Genomic DNA, 22,500 nt, shown 5'->3' on the forward strand with positions numbered 1-22,500 from the left:
TTCATCTGATCTCCGCTTAATATATTCAAGGTCTCTCCTTTTGGAGAGATAGGTTGCCAAACCATCTAAGGTTGACATCTTTGACTTTGGAATTATCTTTTTCTTCAAAATTTATGTCACGTCCTATTTGTATAAATATCTTTTTGGTTCAAAATTTTGATGTCGGACTGTACCTCCGTTAGATTAACAGAAATTTATAATAGTCTTGCATTCAGTGTTCACTTGGAATTGTTTTGTGTTGCAAGAATCATGTAAATTACCAAAAATGATCTCTAAAATCCTTGTATAGATTTCCTCAGTGTTGCTGGCGCACACAATATGCATGGAACATGCTTTACTTATCTGAGGTGTAAGGTCGTAGTTTAGTGTTTGTCTCAACTTTGATGGAAATTGTTTTAATTCTTGTTCTGATCCGTGTGTATCTGTTTAGATGGATGATTCTTGATTTTGATTAGGCTTGTCAACATGCTTCAAGAGGTCATGTGCATGTCATTGAGGTTCTGGAATGCCTTTATACATGTTATGTGCATTAAGTCAATATTCTGTGAGATCTGAGGTCCGGTCCAGAAATGCCTCCTAAATATTAAAATACTTGGACGAGGTTCAATATTTGTCAACTCCTCGACACATTTTATGTGCAAGTCAAGTCAGTTTGGATGAAACTTGTGGTTTGTGAAAGCTTTTGGCCCTCAAAACATGTTATATGAGTTGTATGGGGGCAAAGTTCTGCGAATGCCTCGAGGCCCTTAACACATGTTATTTGCATCCAAAACTGACACTCCCCAGTCATTATTCTGAGTAATGTTGTTTGCATGATGCCTTTTCACATGAAGATGGCCTTTGTCAAAAAAACTTGAGCATCCATCTTAAGCACATTAATTGTTTTTGGTTGATTTACAGTTAAATTTATTTATTTTAAAAAAAATATATATATATCTCAGATCTTAATATCTGGTGGAAAAGAACACGTCTTTGCATCTGAGTCGTTTATACTTCTGTAGGTACTAGTGGTTTGCCACTTTTGCGCATAACAGTTCTAGCTGTTATTCTATATATTTAGTTTACACTCTAGTTGCCACTTAGAATCAATGTTTTACATTCTAAGAGCAAGTCCAAGAGTGTCTTAGAGGATGCCCTATATAAATAATAAAATATAATGTCCTAGTAGTTTATGACATCACTTTTATAAATTCACTCCAACAAAAAGCCTTATCCACAAGCCCTATTATTAAAATATTAATATTTTGAATGAAAAAGTAGAGGGAAAAGTAGTGGGGAGAGAGAGAATGATAATATTTTATTATTAAAAGTGAAATGAGTCACAAGTAGGTGAGCCCTAAAAATAGGGCTGAAGTAAGTTGTCCTAGTGATTTAAGGCATCACTAGGACACTGTTGGAGCAATGTTTTCAATCAAATGCCTCAAATTATGACTTAGTACATCATTTGAGGCAGCTGTTGGACTTGCTCTAAATTCCAGTTTTCACCATGTTGAGGAACATTGATACCTATTTGGTTTGCAGAGCAGATAACAATTCCATTGTGATGTTGAGGTAAGAATAAGATAGTAGCATCTGTTGCGAGGGTTGTGCCTGCATGTTTAAATACTTTATTTGGCCTTTTTTTTAGCTCTCAAGCTCAAAGTTCTTCCTGTGCCTCCATGTTTATATACTTTATTTGGCCCTTTCTTTAGCTCTCAAGGTAAAAAATCTTACTGTACGCTGATTAATCAACTATAATGCAGCATTTCTATGTAGGGACACACACAACTGAACACGCGTTTATCATGTAATCACATCTTTCTGCGGAACTATCTTGGAGAATACAGGATTTCTAACTACTCCTATCCATGAGCAGTGGAGGGGCCGGTAAGCTCTATATAACCTACTTCTGAAGTGTTTGATTTAGTTTATTGGCTGCAAGGTTTGTGTGGTATCTGATACTTGATGAACTAGAACTAGGGTGATTCGGGACCAATTCCTTAACCAGGGTGCGTTGGGACCAATTCCTTAAGGTTTGCAGAAAATTTGTAGCCAGTATTTAGATGGTGCATTAGCATAGTGACTGTTCCTGTGTGAGTTTACCCTTAAAAGCTAGCCTGGAGCATGGCCTGCATTTCATGGTGAAGTCTTATGCATGCTTGATTTTAAACAACCTACAATATGACCAACCGTAGTTACTAAGCTTATTTTACGCGACTTATCTAAGCGTAGCAACTGATCAGTTTTACCTGGCCACATTATGCAAAGATTCAAGGACCTGTTACACGATGATATTATTGCACGTCAATCATATCGGTAGGACTCTGAGACCACAAGATTATGCTCATACACAACACAGATTGAAGAAGACTGAACGATCTTAATAATTGAAAGGGAGACTGGGAGGTAACATGGGTAGACCACCAAGGCACAAAGAGTTGTTCACAAACCAAACAAAAAGCTAGCCCCATAATATTTTCATCATCAAGTGTCATAAACCTGGGTCCACGTCTGACATACGTATGTTAGTGGCATATGTTCAACGGGAAAAAATGCTCGATGTATGTTAGTGGCATATGTTCCACAGAAAAAAAACGCTCAAGAGTTTAACTCTAAATTTTTTATTTAGACACAGGGGTGCTATAGTATCATTCAACGCAAAATTACAAAAGTTCTTTTTTCACTAGACGTGTGCTATGATCATTCATATATTCTGGACGAATTGCCGATAAACTTTACCACTTGTGGGGTATCTAGCTTTTCTTTCTCTGTTATCTTCTACATTAGTGGGCATTTCCTGTTCTATAGCATAACGATCTGGGTTTCATGATCATTGCGCTAATCATATGGTTGCGATATTATTTCTAGTTAAGAACTTAGAGATCACATTGCGATCATGTAAACCTTGGAAGGGAATACACTTGAATGAATATCCAAATATTTAAAAAATCAAATTATACTTTTCTTTTGATGGTTGGATTAGACCTCGTTGTAAAATTAATGTAATATGAAAGTAAATGATACTACAGTTATTGGTATAATAGTAGTAGTACTGAATTTGCATTTGACCCAAGGTGTCTGCTTATATTGATATGTGAAAGTTACTTCTTTGGGTCTGTGAGATTGTCAAGTCAAGTTCTTGATAGTTGATTCAACTGGTCATAAACCATAGACCATAGTCAAGCAATCTTCACTTCTTCTGTCTTCATGTAGCATTACCCAAAAATTGGTTTATGTAATTATGCAATATTTAATCAGACATTTTCTTATTGTTGTATTGCCCAAAAATTTGTTTATGTAATTATGCAATATTTATTCAGACATTTTCTTATTGTTGTATTTTCTTGTGTTTTAAGAGCGAGAATTCAAACAATAACCTCTCACTCAAAGAAAAATCACGAGAAAAGGTTCCATATATCACAATTTCTTCATGTAATGTCCAAAATATAAGAGTTATAAAAATTGACCTTAAATATCTCTTATTAACACCGGATAGTCCAGCGTTTTCTCAAAAGAAAATATATTTCGTGTTGCGTTTAGGTCTAAAAATCATTACTAAACGTAACACGATTTGACGTTTTAGAACGAAATGCTCTATGAAATAACGTTTCGGATGTCAAAAGGCTACACGATCTGACGTTAAGAAGTGAAAGAGGGATTAGCGTCACACGATCTAGTGTTTTGAATTAAAAAGTGATATTTGAATTAATTTTCTCCGATAGTGATATTTGAGACATTGTTCGTAGAAAGACCAAGACCCGAAAATCACTTCGCGGCTAACTTTTCTTTTATCATTGTTTACTTGCATGCATAATAAATTAATATCGTGCAGGTGCGGCTAGGCAATGGAACTAGTTGCCACTGCCTGTTCACTTACCTGTCTATCTCATATATCCATCTCTACTCCCTGCCTTCTCTGCTAATCTGCCATTACTAACCGAAACTTATTACCTTTCCCCTCTTCTCTTCTTTAACATTTGTGTACTAGATTCACCTTCACATTTACTGGCAGCAGAACAGAAGAGTGTCTCATCAACCATGCCACTTCTGAACAAGTAACCAGTCTGCAACCTGTAGTTGAGTCAAGCTTCTTCCATTTCATCAAAGGTCTGTTCTTGTTTCATTTACTTGTGGTCTCTTTCTTTTCAGATTTCCATTTGGTCTTGTCCATGTTTTCTGCAGTTTCTTGTTTCATCTGAAAGATTGCTTATTTCACTAATCCCATCAAAATCTGCATTTTATTATTTATCCAGAAAATGCACACAACACTGTCTTCTCTCAAATTTAACCTGCATTTTACCCTTTTCTTTGATTTCCCATATGCATTCTCATGGTAGAGTCATATTTACTTAAGCTTCAAGGCTACATCTGACTCAGATCCTTATGTCTGTAATTTGTACCTATGTTAGTAGTATACATTCAGCGGGAAAAATAATTGTTCCTCACCACTTCTCACGAGAGAGAACAATGATAAAAACTGTTCTCCACTCTTTAAACAGAGTCCAGAACAATTATACCGCACATTTTCACATTTTTGATATTGTATTGTTATGCATTAACCCAAGAATATTGTTAATATTGTTCTCGTGTTAAAATATGAATTCGACATTGTAAAGTCAAACACTAAGCATGGGACATGAAAAAATGAAACTGAAAAGGTTTTGTATATATGATTTCAGGGGAGTTATCATTGGATATTTGGACCCTTGGTGTGGCCATACTTCTGTAAGATCAAAAAAGAAAAAGTAAAGTAAGAATGATGATCATGCGAAGAAGACTGGCTTGTTGTACCAGAGACCAGAACACTAGCCTTGATTTTGATCAACAAGAAAGTAAGTTCGTTCTTTCAAGTCTTGATATTACAGACTGCACTTTTTATCTCTATTTTGGTTGAGTATCCAAGTAGTATGTTTTTAATTTTACAATATTATTGAATCCGACATTTTTACACACTTTTAATTATTGGATTCTCATTTGAACTTGATCCTACTTATATGCTCCCTCCGTCCCTCCCATTTCTTATAAAATGGGTTGGACACGGAGGAAAGTTAGTGTGAAAAGGAAAGAAAAGTGGAGAAGTGGTGGGATCATTGACTATTTTTGGTAAGTTTTGAAATGTAAAAAATTGAATGGGACGCCCCAAAAAGGAAAGTGTAAAGAAATGGAAAATAATAGTATATGAAAAAGAAATCAAATAAATCTGGCGTAAATTATGCTAAATTATTGTCAGTCTCGTCTGCACTAGCCCACCATGTCTTGACTTATTAGTCACTGATTTCCACATGGCTACTGTACAATACCACCTCTACTATCTGTGTTTCATCCAAATATTGAGCGGTTTTGCTAAGTTTATAATTTAACGTGACTTATAATTTAATATGAATTAAATGATAAAGTTTGGAGCTAGATAAACATATCTATTTGAATAATTTTGACTTATGAATAATTATGAATATAATAATCAAAATAAAAGTCATTTATAGGTAATTTATATATTATGAGTAATTTTTATCAAAAAAATTTAAAAAAAATTTATTCACTGAAAAAATAGCTCAAACTAACTTATGATTCTAAGTCAGTTTTTAACTTATATCGGATTTTAATTCAGAATCTGAATTATTATACAAACGAATATTTTTGAACTTAAAACTATAAACAACTTTAAACCTTGACGGGACAAACACGCTCAGGGGCTTATTTTTAATATGTTGGCAGACTTGTACCTATTTTCACAGTCATTTCTGTCTCCGTTTCAATTTATACAAACCTTCTATTATTTAAATGTATTTCAATATATCTGAAAAACAATATTTATATACAATACGTGAAAGTACTAAAATTTAAGCCATATTTTCATAACTTCTGTTTCATATCAAAATTTACAATTCAATCTTTGTAAAAAAAGTAATATGTGAAAGTATCTAAATATCTATTCTACGTGTTTTTTTTTTCCATATTTATTCTAATCTCTACGTCTTAAATATACTTGAGATCCTGTAAAATGAGACATAGCTACGTGATAGGCCGGCTAGGATAGAGGACTTTGATGAGATTCTCTCTTTATATTCTCAACAAATACGAATAGTCTTTTTATCGTGGAAAACTGGAAATGTTTGGTACAAAAAGTTTCAGCTGCAACACAACCCTACTATTTCTAGGACCACCATTTTTTCCTTATATGCTGCTAGTACTTGTGGAACCTAGCGTGACCCAGAAGATGCTCTGCATATGTTCGGTCCATAATTTACGAGAACTCTCGACCTCTTGTTACCGAGATATCGGTTTCGACAAGTCATGTAATCGTTACAAAAATATAGCGGAAATAAATTCGATTATGATTTGAGGAAGGAATGGTACAAGTCACAGGAATGCGTAGGTGTTATTGATTGACGCAAATTGATGGGAGTGGGCCGGGTAGGGTTTGTTGTACATTAGTGAAGTTGTTACTTGTAAGTTATAGCTTGCATTCCCCCTTCGTGAAGTTAAATTGTGGGGGCAACATACAGTCTTCTTATTCATTTCTTTTCACAAGTTTTTTTGTTTGTATTATGATGCTTTTCACACACTATAACATAAAACATGGCATGGGATGCAGCATGAGCAGTCTCCAGAGTCCAGATAGTGTCATATTTTAAGATACGTGTCACGAGCAACACGTTTTATTGTGAGAATACGAAAACACGTATTAAGATTAGGACAAAAATACTGAGAATACTAATATTTTACTATATAATAATATAATAACTAAAATTAATATAATTGTAAAACAATTATTCTACATTTTGTGAAAAGTACTGAACAGTTGTTCTCATTATTCTCGCAAATAAACAGGTCTCATTTTCACATTTTGTATTTTAAAAAAAGTGAAAAAAAATAATTTGCTGGGAATGGCAGAAGGTATTTGATTTGATTTTGGCCCCGTTTGTTTTGCAGAAGCAGCTCCTACTTCTGGCTTCTGCTTCTCTTCACCCGTTTGTGTAAAGAAGTAGAAGCAATTTTAAGAAGCTGAGAATGCTAGCTTCTCTCTCACAGCTTCTGCTTCTTTTCCAAACACTTTATTAACTTATTTACTTCTCACTTCTACTCCACTTCTTTAGTTTAAGCAAGAAGTCACTTCTTTTAGGCTAACCCAAACGGCCCCTTTGTTTAAAAAAATAACCCACCGAACGAATCTAGCCGTTTCCTTGTTTCAAACTATTTGAATTATTAAACAATTTCTCCGCTGGTTGGATCTAGTAGTTCATTAAAATATTGAAACTTGCATATGCATGTGCTCGCATCTGCTGTTTGCTGGTTTGACAATCACATCCTCATGCTAACGGAGAGACTTGCATTCTCTTAAAGAATTTATAAAAATTGAGAATCAGAATTTATTATTGACCTACCACGATTTATCAGAGATATTTTTATAAATGGATAATTTTTTGTCAAATCGGAGTCGACAAATTCAGAAAATATATTTTAGGGATTAAATAAAAAAATTACAATAAATCAAAGATTTTTAGAACGCATCTAAATAGTGTTAAATCTATAATTTTGAATGTTACACAAACAATACATTGACTAACAATTGATCTCCAGGAATTTTAAAATGCATCTCTCTTGTTCTTTGCCGCTCAATCTAATGCAGATCATTCAATAATCTGAATACCCTACTTAAGCATTGTGTATCAAACTTAATACTAACATAATTATGAGCATTTTTTTGAATGTTCAACCAGGCATGATGACTTACAATGGCCTCGAGAGCTGCATCATCAACAATCAATCTTACGAGAATGATAGCGGAACAAGCAGGGGAGATGGCTGCGTAACTGACTCTCATGATGAAGATGGTTCGAGCTGTTCTTCCAGCAACAATGCATCGGGATCTTTTTCTTCACACTGGACATCGATGATGAAAGATGAGAAGGGAAGGGAGGAGTTGGAGCTCTCTGACAGCCCTCGAAAGCTTTGTGTTAAAGAAAAACAAGCTTACAAGATTGAGAAGTTGGATGTTGAGATCATGAAGCAGAAGTTCGCGAAGCTGTTGCTTGGTGATGATATTACAGGAGGACGAAAGGGCGTTTCCAGTGCTTTAGCATTGTCCAAGGCCATAACAAATCTTGCAGGTATGTAGTACTACTTTTTACTAGGAGAGTATGAAGTAATATACGCTTAATTTTTTTAAACTGTTGCAAACGAGTCCATCTAAAACTTCAGAATCCCTCGAACTTGAGACCTCCGCCAAACCTAGCTCTGATATCATGTTAGATAACCAGTCCATCTAAAACTTTAAGGTGTTATATCAATAGAAACATGAGATGAATATTTAAATTTGCAGCATTGGTTTTCGGAGAGCTATGGAAACTGGAACCTTTGTCTGAGGAGAGGAAGAAAAAGTGGCGACAAGAAATGGACTGGATACTATCGCCTACTAACTATATGATCGAGCTGGTTCCAGCTAAACAACATAGCATCAATGGCCAGACCATGGAGGTATATATATCTTGTATCGGAATAGCTATGAGCTAAAATACCATGTCGGACTAATAACTCTCTTGAAATTATAAGGTGTTAGTAGAAGCCACCAAATAGATCGTATAAACACTTACATATTGTCACTGAAGCAGATAATGACACCTAAGGCTCGAGCTGACATCCATATGAATCTTCCAGCACTTCAGAAGTTGGACTCCATGCTCATTGTAAGGTGTCTCCAGCCTATCATCAGAATAACCTGGAGTAAACCTTAACTAATTTTAAGCATATTGAATTCACAGGAAACGTTGGATTCTATGGTTGGCACTGAATTTTGGTACGTAGAAGGGGGTAGCCGAGCAGAAGGAAGGAGCAATAGTTCTAGGCAAAGCAATAGATGGTGGCTTCCGTCACCAAAAGTACCTGCAGCAGGGCTATCAGATACTGAAAGGAAGAAATTGCTAAATCAGGGTAAAGTAGTTCATCAAGTTTTCAAGGCTGCAAAATCCATTAATAAAAATGTCTTGCTCGAGATGTCTGTTCCTGATTTTATACGGGAGGCACTTCCTAAGGCAAGCAATCAATACTTGAATTACTATGTCAACGAAAAATTCAGTGTCAAGGATGAGTTTTGATTACTGTGTACTTTTTCTTTGCAGTCGGGAAAGGCAAACCTTGGGGAAGATCTTTACAGTAACATGACTGCAGAATCACCCACGGTAGAAGAGGTGCTTCATGCCCTCAATTTAAAATCTGAACATAGAGCCCTTGAAGTGATTAACAGGTTGGAGGCAGCAGCACTTGCATGGAAACATAGAATGTTAGAAAAACGCAACTATGAATCTCCAATTCATACATCATTGTCTTTTCTAAAGGATTCAGAATCTGATATGGATAAAATGGAATACTTGTTAAACCAGACTGAAAGTCTTGTCCAGGAAATTAAAGCCAGATTCCCAAAACTTCCCCAATCGTTCCTGGATGTCACAAAAATCCAATATGGCAAGGTATGTACAGTTTCATTTATATCGCACAAGAAACAACCTCAATGTCAGAAATATCACTTCTTGATGTTCAGTGTTTTCATTCTTCCATAGTAGTAGTCAGCTATTGAATGATCAGATGCCCTAATAATTCAGCTTAATGTGTTTACATGCTTACAGGATGTTGGTCAGGCAATCCTAGAGGCTTATTCTCGGGTTCTTGCAAACTTAGCATTCAGCATACTCAGTAGGATAGGAGATGTTCTGCAGGAAGAAGTTTTAAGTAATCCAAATTCCCCTGCTGCAACATTTAACTTTCCTGGAGTAAACCATGTCAATCAAAGAATGCCGAGTCAGCATGTGAGACACTTTCTCATTAATCAAATGAATATTGTAGATGGCCGGTTTCGCGAGCCCAACACTGTCAAGTATAGCAAATATGAGTCCTGGGACGATAAACACAAAAGAATGGCAAGTCAGCATGTGAGACACTCTCTCATTGATCAAATGAATATTGTAGATGGCCGGTTTCGCGAGCCCAACACTGTCAAGTATAGCAAATACGAGTCCTGGGACGATAAACACAAAACAAGTTTAGTGACAGGCACACCTGGCCAGAGCAGAGTATGGTGCTTAGGCAGAGAGGCATGTGGCAGTCTTTCAACGCTTTCCCCCGAAAGTTCCCCCTGATGCCGCACTCATATATGTTGTAAATACACATTATTACAAGAGGTGGTTTAGGAAGTCACCAAATATGGCGTAGCAGAATTTTCAGTATAAACAGAGGGACAGATCTCATGACCCTCTAGCTCTAGGTAAGAACGTGTTTTGTGAACATTTAATAGTTAAAGAATTTACTTAATATTCAATATTCATATAATCTTTTAGATTTTTAACACGCTGGGATATTTCATGGAATAGCCTTTGAGATATACTGAAACATCTCTATATTAATGGTGCACCTTATTACCGTCTCCAAAAGTAAGACATAAGACATACAGGCATACACAACTTGATTTGGTTAGTTAGTATGTAATAATTCAGGCACAAGCTGATACCAAATTAGCAAAGTTTAATCTGCATGCATGGAATTTCAATATATAAATAAGTTCAAGACAGAGGGACGCGTTAAGGGTGAGTACCTGTAGCACTACTAAAGCAAAGTGATAGTAATGGATTCATTTACATGATAAAAAGGTAGCAACATGCTGAAACTATGTATTAGTCATCTGATTGCACAGCAAAAATGTACACTGTCAATTCCAAAATCCACGGATCTGACATGGAACTTGTATGTTCATTGTCAATGGAGACGAGTAGTGAACTGACCTTCCCTTGGACATATAGCCTTCAAGGGAAAACTAGTATGTTGGTGTAGCATGGCGAGCAACGAAAGACTCCACAAGTGGGTTTACAAGCTGTGGTGCTTCATCCTTCATAATACAAAATGAAGAGAAAGGATTTACAAGATGTGGTGTTTCATCCATCATAATACAAAATGAAGAGAAACAAATTATAACGGTGATTTCCTGACGCCCTTCGGATAAGTTGAGGAAGAGATGAAGTGGGAATAATAAAGTTCTTATGAGTTAATTTCTGATGCTAAATGTTATCATACTCATAGGGATTCCTGCGACATGACAGTCTAATGCCATTAAAAAAAAATCTTCACCGACCATTTGCTTGGCCAAGTTATTAACCATATTTTAAAGCAATAATGTAATGAACTAACAATTACATTAGATGATGATATAAAATAGAAAAGCTAAATGACGTCCATGTGTGCGGTTGCTTGTGGGGATCGGGAAGGGGGAATTCATGTGTGAGATAGAACAAGAGATAGAAACCTGAGGGCAGTGGCCAACATTAGGTAGAACAACAAAATCTTCGACAGTATCAAAATCTCCATAGGCTCTTCCAAGTTGGATTGGTTCCCATGGATCTTTGTCACCCCATGCAACCAGAACAGGACACTACAAAAAGGAGAGAAGGGAAAGAAGAGACATACTTTGTCAACTGCAAGAAATACATTACATTTTGAAGTGCAACAGAACTACAATATGGATGTGTCGAATTGAGATATAACCTTCACTTGAGGCAGGAGCTCCTCAGGAAGAGGGCCATCTGAATAACAGATGAACTCGAGAAAAACGTCCACAGCACCTGGCTCAAGTCCAGGAAGAAGTATGGCCTGGACTAATTCGTCTGTCACTTGAGAAGTGTCATGGTAACACTGGAAAACGAGAGGTTTCAGTTTTTACTAGTTCTATTATGCAATCTTTGAATGATAGCTGCTTCACTGCAATCTATATCTTTCTTATCATGGCAGTTGACATTCAAATTCAAAAGATTAAAGCATTTATCCGGTGTTAACAATACCTGGCAAAGGATATTCTTCACAGAATCTGGGGTGGCAACAGATTTGAAGAAGTATTTTCCCAATGCAGTATTTCTGACCACACATAACAAAAACCTTTGAATGGTGAGCATAAAAAACCTAACACCAGCCGGTGATCAACTATAGTTTGTAGCATACCTTAGGAGATTCTGAAATGCTCGAATCAGAGGCCTTCCAAACCATGGCTGCTTAGTTATATGAAGCATTCGAAGAGATATATTAAGCAGGAGAATGCCTTTACAGATCCGTGGCTCCATAATCGCTGCTTGAAGGCCAACAAGTCCTACACACAATCAATTAAAATTCTCAAATCTGATTTTACATGTGTGAGCTAAAACAGTACAACAACAATAAAAATAACATTCAGAGTGAGGAGCGTCTGCTTTTACTTAAAATAAAATTGCTTAAATATAGTTATATTCAGATTTGCACAATCATGGAAGGTTAATCACCTCCGATAGAATTGCATATGAAGAATGCTTCATCTTTAACCACATCAGTGCAAAAATCATTCAATTGTGCACCCCATGTCTCAAAGGTATAGAACGGGTCACTTCCAAAATCACTAGGATTGGGTTTCTCTGAATACCCATAACCAATAAGATCAATTGCATATACTCTCTGTGACTGTGCAAGAACCGGTATATTTTTCCTCCAGTGATCACTGTTAGAAAACAAAGTAAATACCGAGTGGAAACAGCTCTAATCCTTATGCTTGTATAAGGGAAAAAAAGAAGCTAAATGGTTAATAATCCCTTTTAAGTCTAGAATTAGTGTAGCTCAATTATCAGTCCAAGCGTCCCTAAATTTACAAAACCTCATGGCAACATATATACAAAGAAACGTGTAATGGTGATCGGCACATTCATATATTAATATTTTAAAGAGGCAAATGTGAGTGTTTTAAACCTGTTTGCTCCAAACCCGTGAACTAAAACCAATGCTGGTCCACTGCTCCCAGCACACTGATAGCGAATCGAATAACCCTTCCATTTCCAAATACTAGAACCATACAAAAATAAGTTATACACCCACCAAAAACACAAACAAATTAAACCCTTAAATTAGTATTAAAACATAGCAATTCACATTAAACATTCTGTTAAACCAACAATCTCAATCTCAAACTCGAAAACCATAACATTCTTAAACTATTCTCGCACTACTACAAAAGTGTAATAATACTGACTCACTAACACATAATTAAGTCGAGGTGCACGCAAACTGACCCGAACACGGAATATAACCAAAAAAAAAAAGGCAAAGAGAGGGTGTACCAAGTCTTAACTTCAACATGGGCAGGAGTGTTTTTCTCTTTAGTAGAATCAACATCTGCAACAGAACACCTCAACCTAAAATTTGCTTCACACCCATCAACAATTCTTGGCCTCACAACATTTCTTGACTTTCTAAAAACATGGGTTTTATCAAAAGATGTTGAAAATGAAATCTTTCTTACAAATCTTTGAGGGAGTTCAGGCAGTGACACACTTGGGTTACTTGTACTTGCCATATACATATATGCTGTCGTATGTAAGAACTGGGAAGTGGGGAGGTTCTTGAAGGAGAGTTCGGACAGCCACAAGAAGCAAGAAGTGAGCACCACTTCACTAGAACTTGCCACGTAGTCTACTTTTTCTTTTCCTTCTCTTTTTTTAAGAATGTTAGATACTCCCTCCGTCCCAACCATTTCTTTACACTTTCCTTTTTGGGATGTCCCATCCAATTTTTTACATTTCAAAACTTACCAAAAATAGTCAATAGGTCCCACCACTTCCTCACCTTTTCTTCCTTTTCACACTACTTTTTACTCCACTATCTTCTTTTTATACATTAAAAATCAATGAGTCCCACCACTTCACCCACTTTTCTTTCTCTTTTTCACTACTTTATATATATTTCTTAACCTCCGTACCCAACCCATTTGATAAGAAATGGGAGGGACGGAGGAGTAAAAATTATTAGGATAAGATTGAGTCAAATATACTAGGAAATGAAGAAAGAAGTATAAATAATCTTTGTTAAATAAATGTTCTGATATTGAAGAATTTGAGGGGGTTTGAAAACTATAATTTCTTAATCTAAGTTGTAAATATAATTCTTTTGAAAGATATGTTATTTTCTTAAACTTTTGTAAATATATAAATTTGCAGCTACGGGATGCTAACAAAAGTAACATTATTTTACTTTTTGAAAAGAATTACATCAAAATTTATTTTGCCGCAAATGCTATAAAAAATAATGAATCCGATTTCTTTTAATTGAATTTCTTTATTTCGTAAATATTTTTAAAAATTAATAAAATTCCAAAAAGATTATATTTTAAATACTTATTCGAATTTATAATATTTAATAATAATTATTTTATATAATTATAATGTCATTTAAATGTCATATTTCAGAACAAATTTTATATCACTTTTAATAAAAGTCCATGAAAATGAAAATTTTATTAGGAATGAAGTTTTAGTATTAACACTGTATTAATTTCTCTTTGCGGATGATTATCCGAGTATTCCCGTCCACCAATAATTTATTAATTAATTTGGTGAATTACATTTTTTTATTATATTTTATTTTGGAATTATAAGTTAACTAGTGAAAAAAGCCGCGCTTCGCGGCGGCGTTATAAATTTTGATACGAATTAATATTATAATAATATAAAAATTATTTTGAGTCATCTTCGCGTTAAACATATGACTAATAAAAATATATTATAATTAGTATAAAAATTTGTTTAAGTGGCCATCCTGTCAAACACAATACTAATAATTAAATAGTTCGAACTGCCCTCCCGTCAAAGACAGTATTAATCCATAATTATTATTTTTACGATAAAATTAAATATTATAATTTAGTTCAAAATTAGTTTGAGCCGCATTCTTGTCAAACACAATACTTATAACAAAACATTATAATTTATATATTAGTTTGAGTCGCCTCACTATCAAACACAATACTAATAAAAATTATTCTAATTATGATAAAATTAAAGATTATAATTGGATAAAAATTATTTTAGCCACTTTCCCGTCAAACATAATACTAATAGAAAAAAATATTATTATTTAGATAAAAATTAGTTTGAGCCGCCTCCCGTGGCCGTCAAACACAATACTAATTAAGAATCAATAATAAAATCAATGTATGATTCCTATTTATATATCCTATTTTATTTGTTAATTATTTTTATTTTATGATTTTTATTTATTAGTCAAAAATTATTATTCTTTTATGGTTCTAATTTTTTTGCTATTAGTTTATTTTAATAATTATTATCTTTACAATCCTTTATTTTCTATTCGAAATTTAAGAAAATTATAAGACTAAATCGAAATAAAAATTGTACATATTACCTTGCAAATCTTAAATATAAATTGTATTTTATCTATAATTGTTAGTTTAAATAAATATAATCCTATTCCTTTTAGTATTTTTAAATTAAAAAAATTGTATTATCTTTGGAATCCAAAAAGAAAAGGATTGTATTAACTCTTGAAATCCTTGAACCTGATTTTTTAAATTATAATTACATTTTCTATCCGAAATTTAAGAAAATTATAAGAAAAGAATTTTATTATTTTTAGAATCCAATAAAAAAAGAATTGATTTACCTTTAAGACCCTTGAACTTGAATTTTTGAATTATAATATTATTTTCTATTCGAAATTCAATAAAATTATAAGATTGAATCGAACTATTATCGAGATCGGTTGTAAGTTCATGCATACTATTTGAATGAGGTTGCGAAGATTTCATGATAAAGATGTTATCTTCTTGATTATTATGGAAGCACGTGATGAGTTTAGCGCTACGAATCTGTTTAAACAATTTGAGATTTCGGAAGATGCTGATTTTTATTTTTTTAGATATATAATTTGGAAGGAACTAATAAAATAAGATTATAAATTTTATAACTTTTGAAAATAAGAATTATATTTTTTAATTATATGTTCTATAATTGTTAACAGTGTCCCATTCTTCTCGTTAACACTCCTTTCCAATCCAGCGAGACTATAAAAAATTGATTCGATAGCTCTAAAAATATCAGAACAAAAGATAATAGACAAATAAGATACATGCAGTGCCAAACTTAAAAAACTAACTTTCATTAATGAGATTAATCAAAAGAGACTTCGAAGATTCTTTTTAAATCTAGGCGAATAAAAATAAAAAAATTAGATAATAAAAGATAAATTTCTACGATCTTAGTCGTGTTGTCTTGTAACTTTTAACAAAAAAAACCGAATTCTTCTTCTCTTTAAACTCATATACCTTTTATACACTTTAGAACCTGATAAGAAAAGAATTGTATTGAGTTTAGAATCTTTGAACCTGAATTTTTTAATTATAATTATATTTTCTGTCCAAAATTTAAAAAGATTTATAAGGCTGCAATTATATTATGACTTGCTCAGACGGCTGCTATTATTTACTATATTATTTTATTGTAATTGTAATATCTTTCCCCGGATCAGTCTCAACTCTCGAAGGATCGAATCGCAAGAACATCTAGTAACGCATGTTTAAATTTGTACCAAGACCATGGAAATTGTATAGAAGATTTTGTTTAAAATTTCAAGTAAAATCAACAAACATGGTGGAAATAAGAATTGTACTTCTTGAATAATTTGTATATGGGTGTTCATCTATGCACACCCTAAAGTTATTTATGCACACCCTCTATTATTTTTGGACTAACTTGCCCTCAATTTTTTAAGAGTGTTGTGTTTTTCTATTTACTAAATTTATTATCTTTCTTAATGTTTATGCACACCCTAAAGCTATTTATGTATGCTAGTTAGTCAAGCTTGTTAGTAATTTTGAGGTGCTCTGCCATTGTTTAGTATAGTTGGTACCCTTTCTGATAGAAACATGGTCAGCAACTCTTTGATTATAGCTCATTCCAGAATATTGCAACATTTTGGATGATGAATACAGTTGCAGTCACATATTCTCTCTGGGATTCCAAAAAACCTTCAGCTTATGGAACTTGTCTTGAGCATTTTTCTGACAAGTGCTTTGCGTTTGTGTAGAAATTTAACATTTGCTTAAATTTCTGATATTGATGGACTGTATGAGTTTTTTGTAGTCATATTTTTACTTTGTTGGTTTCCAGAGATTTTTGAGTGTCTAGATATGAAATAGATAATTGAAATCAAACTTAGGTTATAACAGAACTAGCTGAGATGTGATGAATGATTCTGGTCGCGGATAAATTGTTGTTCAGATTTTATAATTAGCAGGGTAATGATATAGAAACATTACTTACCGCAAACAAAAGGAGTGATGCAGAAGGGAGAGTAACTGGTGTTCTGTGCTTTTTGCATGTTGCTAGACCAGAACTTCAGTATGCGATGCAAGTCCAGAAAAAATCGAAACAAGTTGCAGCAAATTATCATAGCCATTTTCTAAGAACTATTTTTTCAAAGATGCACTGTAATTTATCTTTTGACAAGACAAATCCACCTAAAGCAAGTACTGCAAATCACTTGAAGCATATGATATAAAGAATGATTTTTTTTGGTGCTATTTATGTAACTATGAATATTAAGAAAGATAATAAATTGAGTAAATAAAAAAACACAACACTGTTAAAAGAATTGAGGGTGAGTCAGTCCAAAAATAATAGAGGGTGTGCATAAATAACTTTAGGGTGTGCATAAATCAGCACCCTTTGTATATTAATGTATCAATGAAAAATAAAAATTGCTTACCTTTATGACTCTTATTTGAATCCAATAAGAAATAGAATTGTATTATCTTTAGAATTATATTGGGTTTAATATCAAACTGCCCACCCATTTCATCAAAAAATCTCACCTGACCCACCCAAAAAATTTCGGACTCATGTAAGCCACTATAAACAAAATATATATCATCACTATTCATAGCTCTTTACTTAAACATTTATAAAAAATCAACCGTTCGTTCTTTTACTACAAAACCACTTCGAGTACTTTGATAAAAGTCCCTAGTATTTATGAAAATAATTTGGGAATTCTTAAAGTAACATAGCTAGGATGATCATATAACTATATCTATAACTATATATATATTTTAACTACATGGCTATGTTGCTTTAAAAATTCCCAAATTATTTTAATAAATATCAGAGACTATTATGAAAGTACTCAAAGTGGTTTTGTTGTAAAAAAATAAACGGTTAATTTTTTTATAAATAATTAAGTAAATAGGAATGAATAATGAAGTGGGTAAAATGATATATATTTGGTTTATAGTGGCTTAAATGAGTCCGAAATTTTTTGGGTGGGTGAAGTGAGATTTTTTGACAAAATGGGTGGCTAGTTTGATATAAAACCCGAATTATATTAAACATGATTTTTTGAATTATAATTTATTTTCAATCCAAAATTTTAAAAAAATCAGAAAACTGAATCGAACAATTCTAGAGACGCCCGCATCCTCCTTTATATATATATATTGATTTATCAAATGAATAACAAATTGGCAGATTTTATATGTGATTAGACTCATTATATCATGTCTCTCGTCGTGAATCCATCATCAATTAAATCAATTTTCAATACGATAACTATGGAATTTAATCATATTGATTATTTGAAAAAAAGCTATACAAATAAAATCAAGAGCTTGCAAATTCTTAAATATTAATATACTTTCTTCCTCCCACTTCAACTTGTTTGGTCAATCTTTTACATTTAAATCGACCAAATTATAATATAAATTTCATATATTTTATGTTATATAAATTTTCTAAAAAAATTATGCTAAAAGTATGATTTATAAATTAATATATATATTTCATAAATTTGTAAAATATAAGTTAATAATTATTATAATCAATCTGTTAATTTTTATTTTTTTTGACGAAAAGCAATTTATATTACTCCACCAAATAGTTCAAAATACAACTTTTAACTACTATTGGAACAGACCTCCAATCAAAAAGGATATATATGTACTACATAAACTAATTCATTACAACGTTGTTCAACTCCCGGATCAATTCTCTGCACTCCATCACTACATGAACAAGCCAACAATGGAAACAGTTGAGTTGTACAGTTGTATAGTACTTGAACATGGTCACAGCAGACGTCAGAATTATACTAGGGTGACGTTATTTTCTCGGTTTGTATTTAACTTCTCATTAGGAGTGCTCATTCTATTTTTTGGGCAAGGATTCTAGTTTGATTCAACTCAAGAGCTCAATTGCGTTTGTCTAATTGATGCTCATTGACATTCTAAATATGCGAAATTAATAATAGACAAAGTATCATAGTAAATTATGCGTTTTGAAAAGCTAAATAATGGTCGTTATATTGACATTTCAATGTTTGATAGAAAAAATTGCTTTCACATGTACATGTTATTCAAATTTGTCCGCAAACACCGTACTGAATCACACCACCGCGCACTAATGGCGATGAACTGAATCATACCACATGGTTCATACAGCTTTTTTTTTTCCTTTATAATTTAAGGGGAAAAAAAGGACTTATGTTTTTAGAAAAATATATATATATATATGCAATATTTTATATATAAATATTAAAAAAGGTTGATATTCGTTATTTAACAAAAAAAATAAAAGTATATTTCAGAAAAAATGAGATTTATATATTTTTTTTTCAAAAATAAATTCTTATTTCTAAAAAATAAATTAATTCAAACGCTCAATTAAACTCATCTCACTTGAACGAGCTCGATTACATTGGTTTATTAAAAGAATCCGACTTGAAACATGGAAAACCTGATTATTCATAAACAAATCTGAGTTGAAGCCCTTTTTCTTGTAGATTTTTAGTTCGTATTAACTCAAACTCGTCTAACTCCAGGTAGTTAAAATAAAATTTTGTCTAAATTTTAAATCTTAAAATTCCACATATATAATTTAAATATTTTAAAATAAAAATTTCAAATCATACTCATTAAAACTTGACATGAAAGATATCATAAAACATACTAAAATAATAAGTGTATAATTTATTTTGAGTCGCGTGTAATTGTATTGTCATTATTATAATAGTCAGATGCAGATCTGGGTGTAACTTGAAAAATAATAAATTATATTTTACGAATTATAATTAGTCAGGTAAAAAATACTACGGATTGTAAAATATGTGAATTTGACAATTTGTAGGTGAGGAGAGTGTAATATGTAACTTACTACTCCCTCCGTCCCATTTTAGTTGTCACCTTTGAGTTTGTGCCGGTCAAATTGACCAAAGTTTGACCCAAATTTATTAATAATTTATCAAATGAAAAAATAAAAAAAATATATCCTCGGAAATAACTTTTAATCTACTTTAAGATGTAATTTTTAGTTTTTTAAATAATAAAAGAGTGACTTATAATTTTTGGTCAAAAATTAGTCAATCTGACCAACAAAAATAGAAATGTGACAATTAAAATGGGACGGAGGGAGTATTTCTTAAAATAATAGATAAATATTTTCTAATAGTCGGTTAAAAATTAGTCAATTTGATTTCTCGAAAAATAAAAAGAACATGTAAATTGAGACGGATGAAGTATTTTAACGGAAGTTAACGGAGGGAGATATGTATCATTATTCAAATGTAAAGATAAGGGTGCGAGTTGAGTATATCGTTTTTTAATGATAGTTAGACGGTGTGATATGCAATTAATTTTTATAAAAATTTATAACAAGCATTCAAAATTTTCAAATAATTAACTCAAGCTCAAAACGCAATTATTATTATACCGGAATCTTAAACAATCACAAACCCACTTTGATTTGCTTCCTATTTTAAGCCTTATAATTAATGATTTGACATCAACCATGATTAATTATGTGTCAATAATTAATTATTCAAATTAAAAATGATCAAAGTTCCAATTCACAGAAGCGAGCCTCCAGATTAATTATGTGTCAATAATTATCACCTTTTCCCCTAAAAAACAATTTGAAAGCACAAATTCACATGACACACACCCATATTTAATTGCTCCTAAGTTTTTTTAGGAGAAAAAACAAGTGAAAGCAAGTGTGCTTTCACTTTTATCCCACTTTTGGAGTGAAATTATGCTATATTTTCACTCACTTTCATTAGCTTTCCTCCCTTTAAAAAACTCGAAAGCACGAGTAGGAGTGAAAGTTAGATAACTTTACTTACTTTTCACTTGCTTTCCTCCTTTTTAAACTCGGGGGTAGGATGTAAGTAATTTTATCAAGTACCTATCATTCTATCAATATAGAAAGCCGAATTTTAATAAACAGATAAAAAAGAGAAGATTCGCAAAGCAAAATCTAGTGTGCTTCGTAAGACCATGTTCACCCACAGTCGTTCCAATACGAGGAAAATTCATTAAAAATCTCAATAATGGAGAATGCACTATGTAAAGTTTACATTTCATTGTTCTGTATGTCGATTAATGTTTAAATATAGGTATAGCAGTCGGCGCAGACGTTAGAGACAAAATAAATCGATTTAATTATATATTGGAATTTAGTTACTTGATTAATTTTGAGCTGATAATAGTATAACTGAACATAAGAAACAAATTTCAAGAAACATTAAATCAGGTTGATTAGGATAGGAATGACTTTGGTTCTGTCGGGGATATTCAAAACAAAAATCTCGTCCGTTTGTCAAAGAAACATGAATTCTGTTTCTGGTGATCAATTAGAATTTCTTATATAATAATATTAAAAATTAAATTATAAACAAACAAAAAAATGAATTACATTCTCATCGGGTTTAAGGTAATATAACAATATTCAAACAAATTTTGTTCTTACCAAAATTAAATTTTGAATATTATTGTCTAAATTTCATAATCTAACCTATGACAAACCCTTAATCACTTAAACTATGTTCATAATCAAAATGATATTTTAAACGTTCTTAAAATAGATATATATCCAAGAATGGCATATAAGAAAAAAGAGTTTGTGGTTTCAAAAAAAGAAAAAAGAAAAAAGAGTTTGTTTAATTGAGGTAAATAATTTAGGAAGAAATTTAATGAAAATTAAATTATTTTATGAATATTTATTAAAAGAAAAGATTTTCTTATCTCATGTATTGAAATTCACCTCTCCAATTTGAGATTAAATGTTACATTCTTTCTTATCCCCATTTTCTTTTCAAAAATCACCGCACCAATTTTGCACTCAATTTTTTAGTCAAAAATTTCCTCCTATATCTATTAATTTCAAGTAATTTTACTTATTCGATTTCATTCTCGCTAATTAAACACAACATAAAATTCATTACTTGGTTGTTATAAAAACACAACATAAAATTCATTATTTGGTCCTATAAACAACTTTTCTTCTTTTTTTTTTGAAATAAAAATTTCAATCGACTTCTTTACTAACTTACAAGTATGATATTACTTTTAAAATTTTGTTAATTCAAAATAGTGAAGTACTGTTACAATGACATTGGGGCTGTTTGGGTTAATTAAAAAATATAGAGTAGAACTGATAAGTAAATAAGTTGATAAAATATTTGGAAAAAAGTAAAAGTTGTGACAGAGAAGCTAGCATTCTTAGTTTTTTAAAAAGGGTTAATTATCAAGTTGGTCACTGAAGTGGGCTTAATGTATCAAGTTGGTCACTGAACTCAAAACGGTATCAAGATGGTCACTGAAGTGGCCATAATTATCAAGTAAGTACCTTAAAATATGAGTTCAAGTAGTAAAAATATTATTTATAAAGTTTTACACAT

At 32.3% G+C, this 22,500-nt stretch overlaps 2 protein-coding genes across 2 annotated transcripts; one reads left to right on the forward strand and one right to left on the reverse strand.

Annotated features, from left to right (window-relative positions):
- The first annotated feature begins 3,799 nt into the window (after positions 1–3,799).
- On the forward strand, positions 3,800–10,318 carry LOC108204420 (rop guanine nucleotide exchange factor 14). Its single transcript, XM_064086106.1, has 8 exons — positions 3,800–4,086; positions 4,659–4,811; positions 7,701–8,090; positions 8,303–8,457; positions 8,592–8,666; positions 8,742–9,011; positions 9,099–9,446; positions 9,603–10,318. The coding sequence occupies exons 2-8, from the start codon at positions 4,736–4,738 to the stop codon at positions 10,110–10,112; spliced, it is 1,824 nt and encodes a 607-aa protein (XP_063942176.1). The 5' UTR covers positions 3,800–4,086; positions 4,659–4,735; the 3' UTR covers positions 10,113–10,318.
- A 156-nt stretch (positions 10,319–10,474) lies between these two features.
- LOC108204421 (pheophytinase, chloroplastic) lies at positions 10,475–13,462 on the reverse strand. Its single transcript, XM_017373839.2, has 8 exons — positions 13,098–13,462; positions 12,730–12,822; positions 12,273–12,484; positions 11,959–12,103; positions 11,802–11,874; positions 11,509–11,655; positions 11,270–11,395; positions 10,475–10,855 (listed from the first exon to the last, which is right to left on the reverse strand). The coding sequence occupies exons 1-8, from the start codon at positions 13,337–13,339 to the stop codon at positions 10,784–10,786; spliced, it is 1,110 nt and encodes a 369-aa protein (XP_017229328.1). The 5' UTR covers positions 13,340–13,462; the 3' UTR covers positions 10,475–10,783.
- Positions 13,463–22,500: the final 9,038 nt, after the last annotated feature.

Source organism: Daucus carota, chromosome 1 (assembly GCF_001625215.2).
Source record: "Daucus carota subsp. sativus chromosome 1, DH1 v3.0, whole genome shotgun sequence".
NCBI classification, from domain to species: Eukaryota; Viridiplantae; Streptophyta; class Magnoliopsida; order Apiales; family Apiaceae; genus Daucus; species Daucus carota.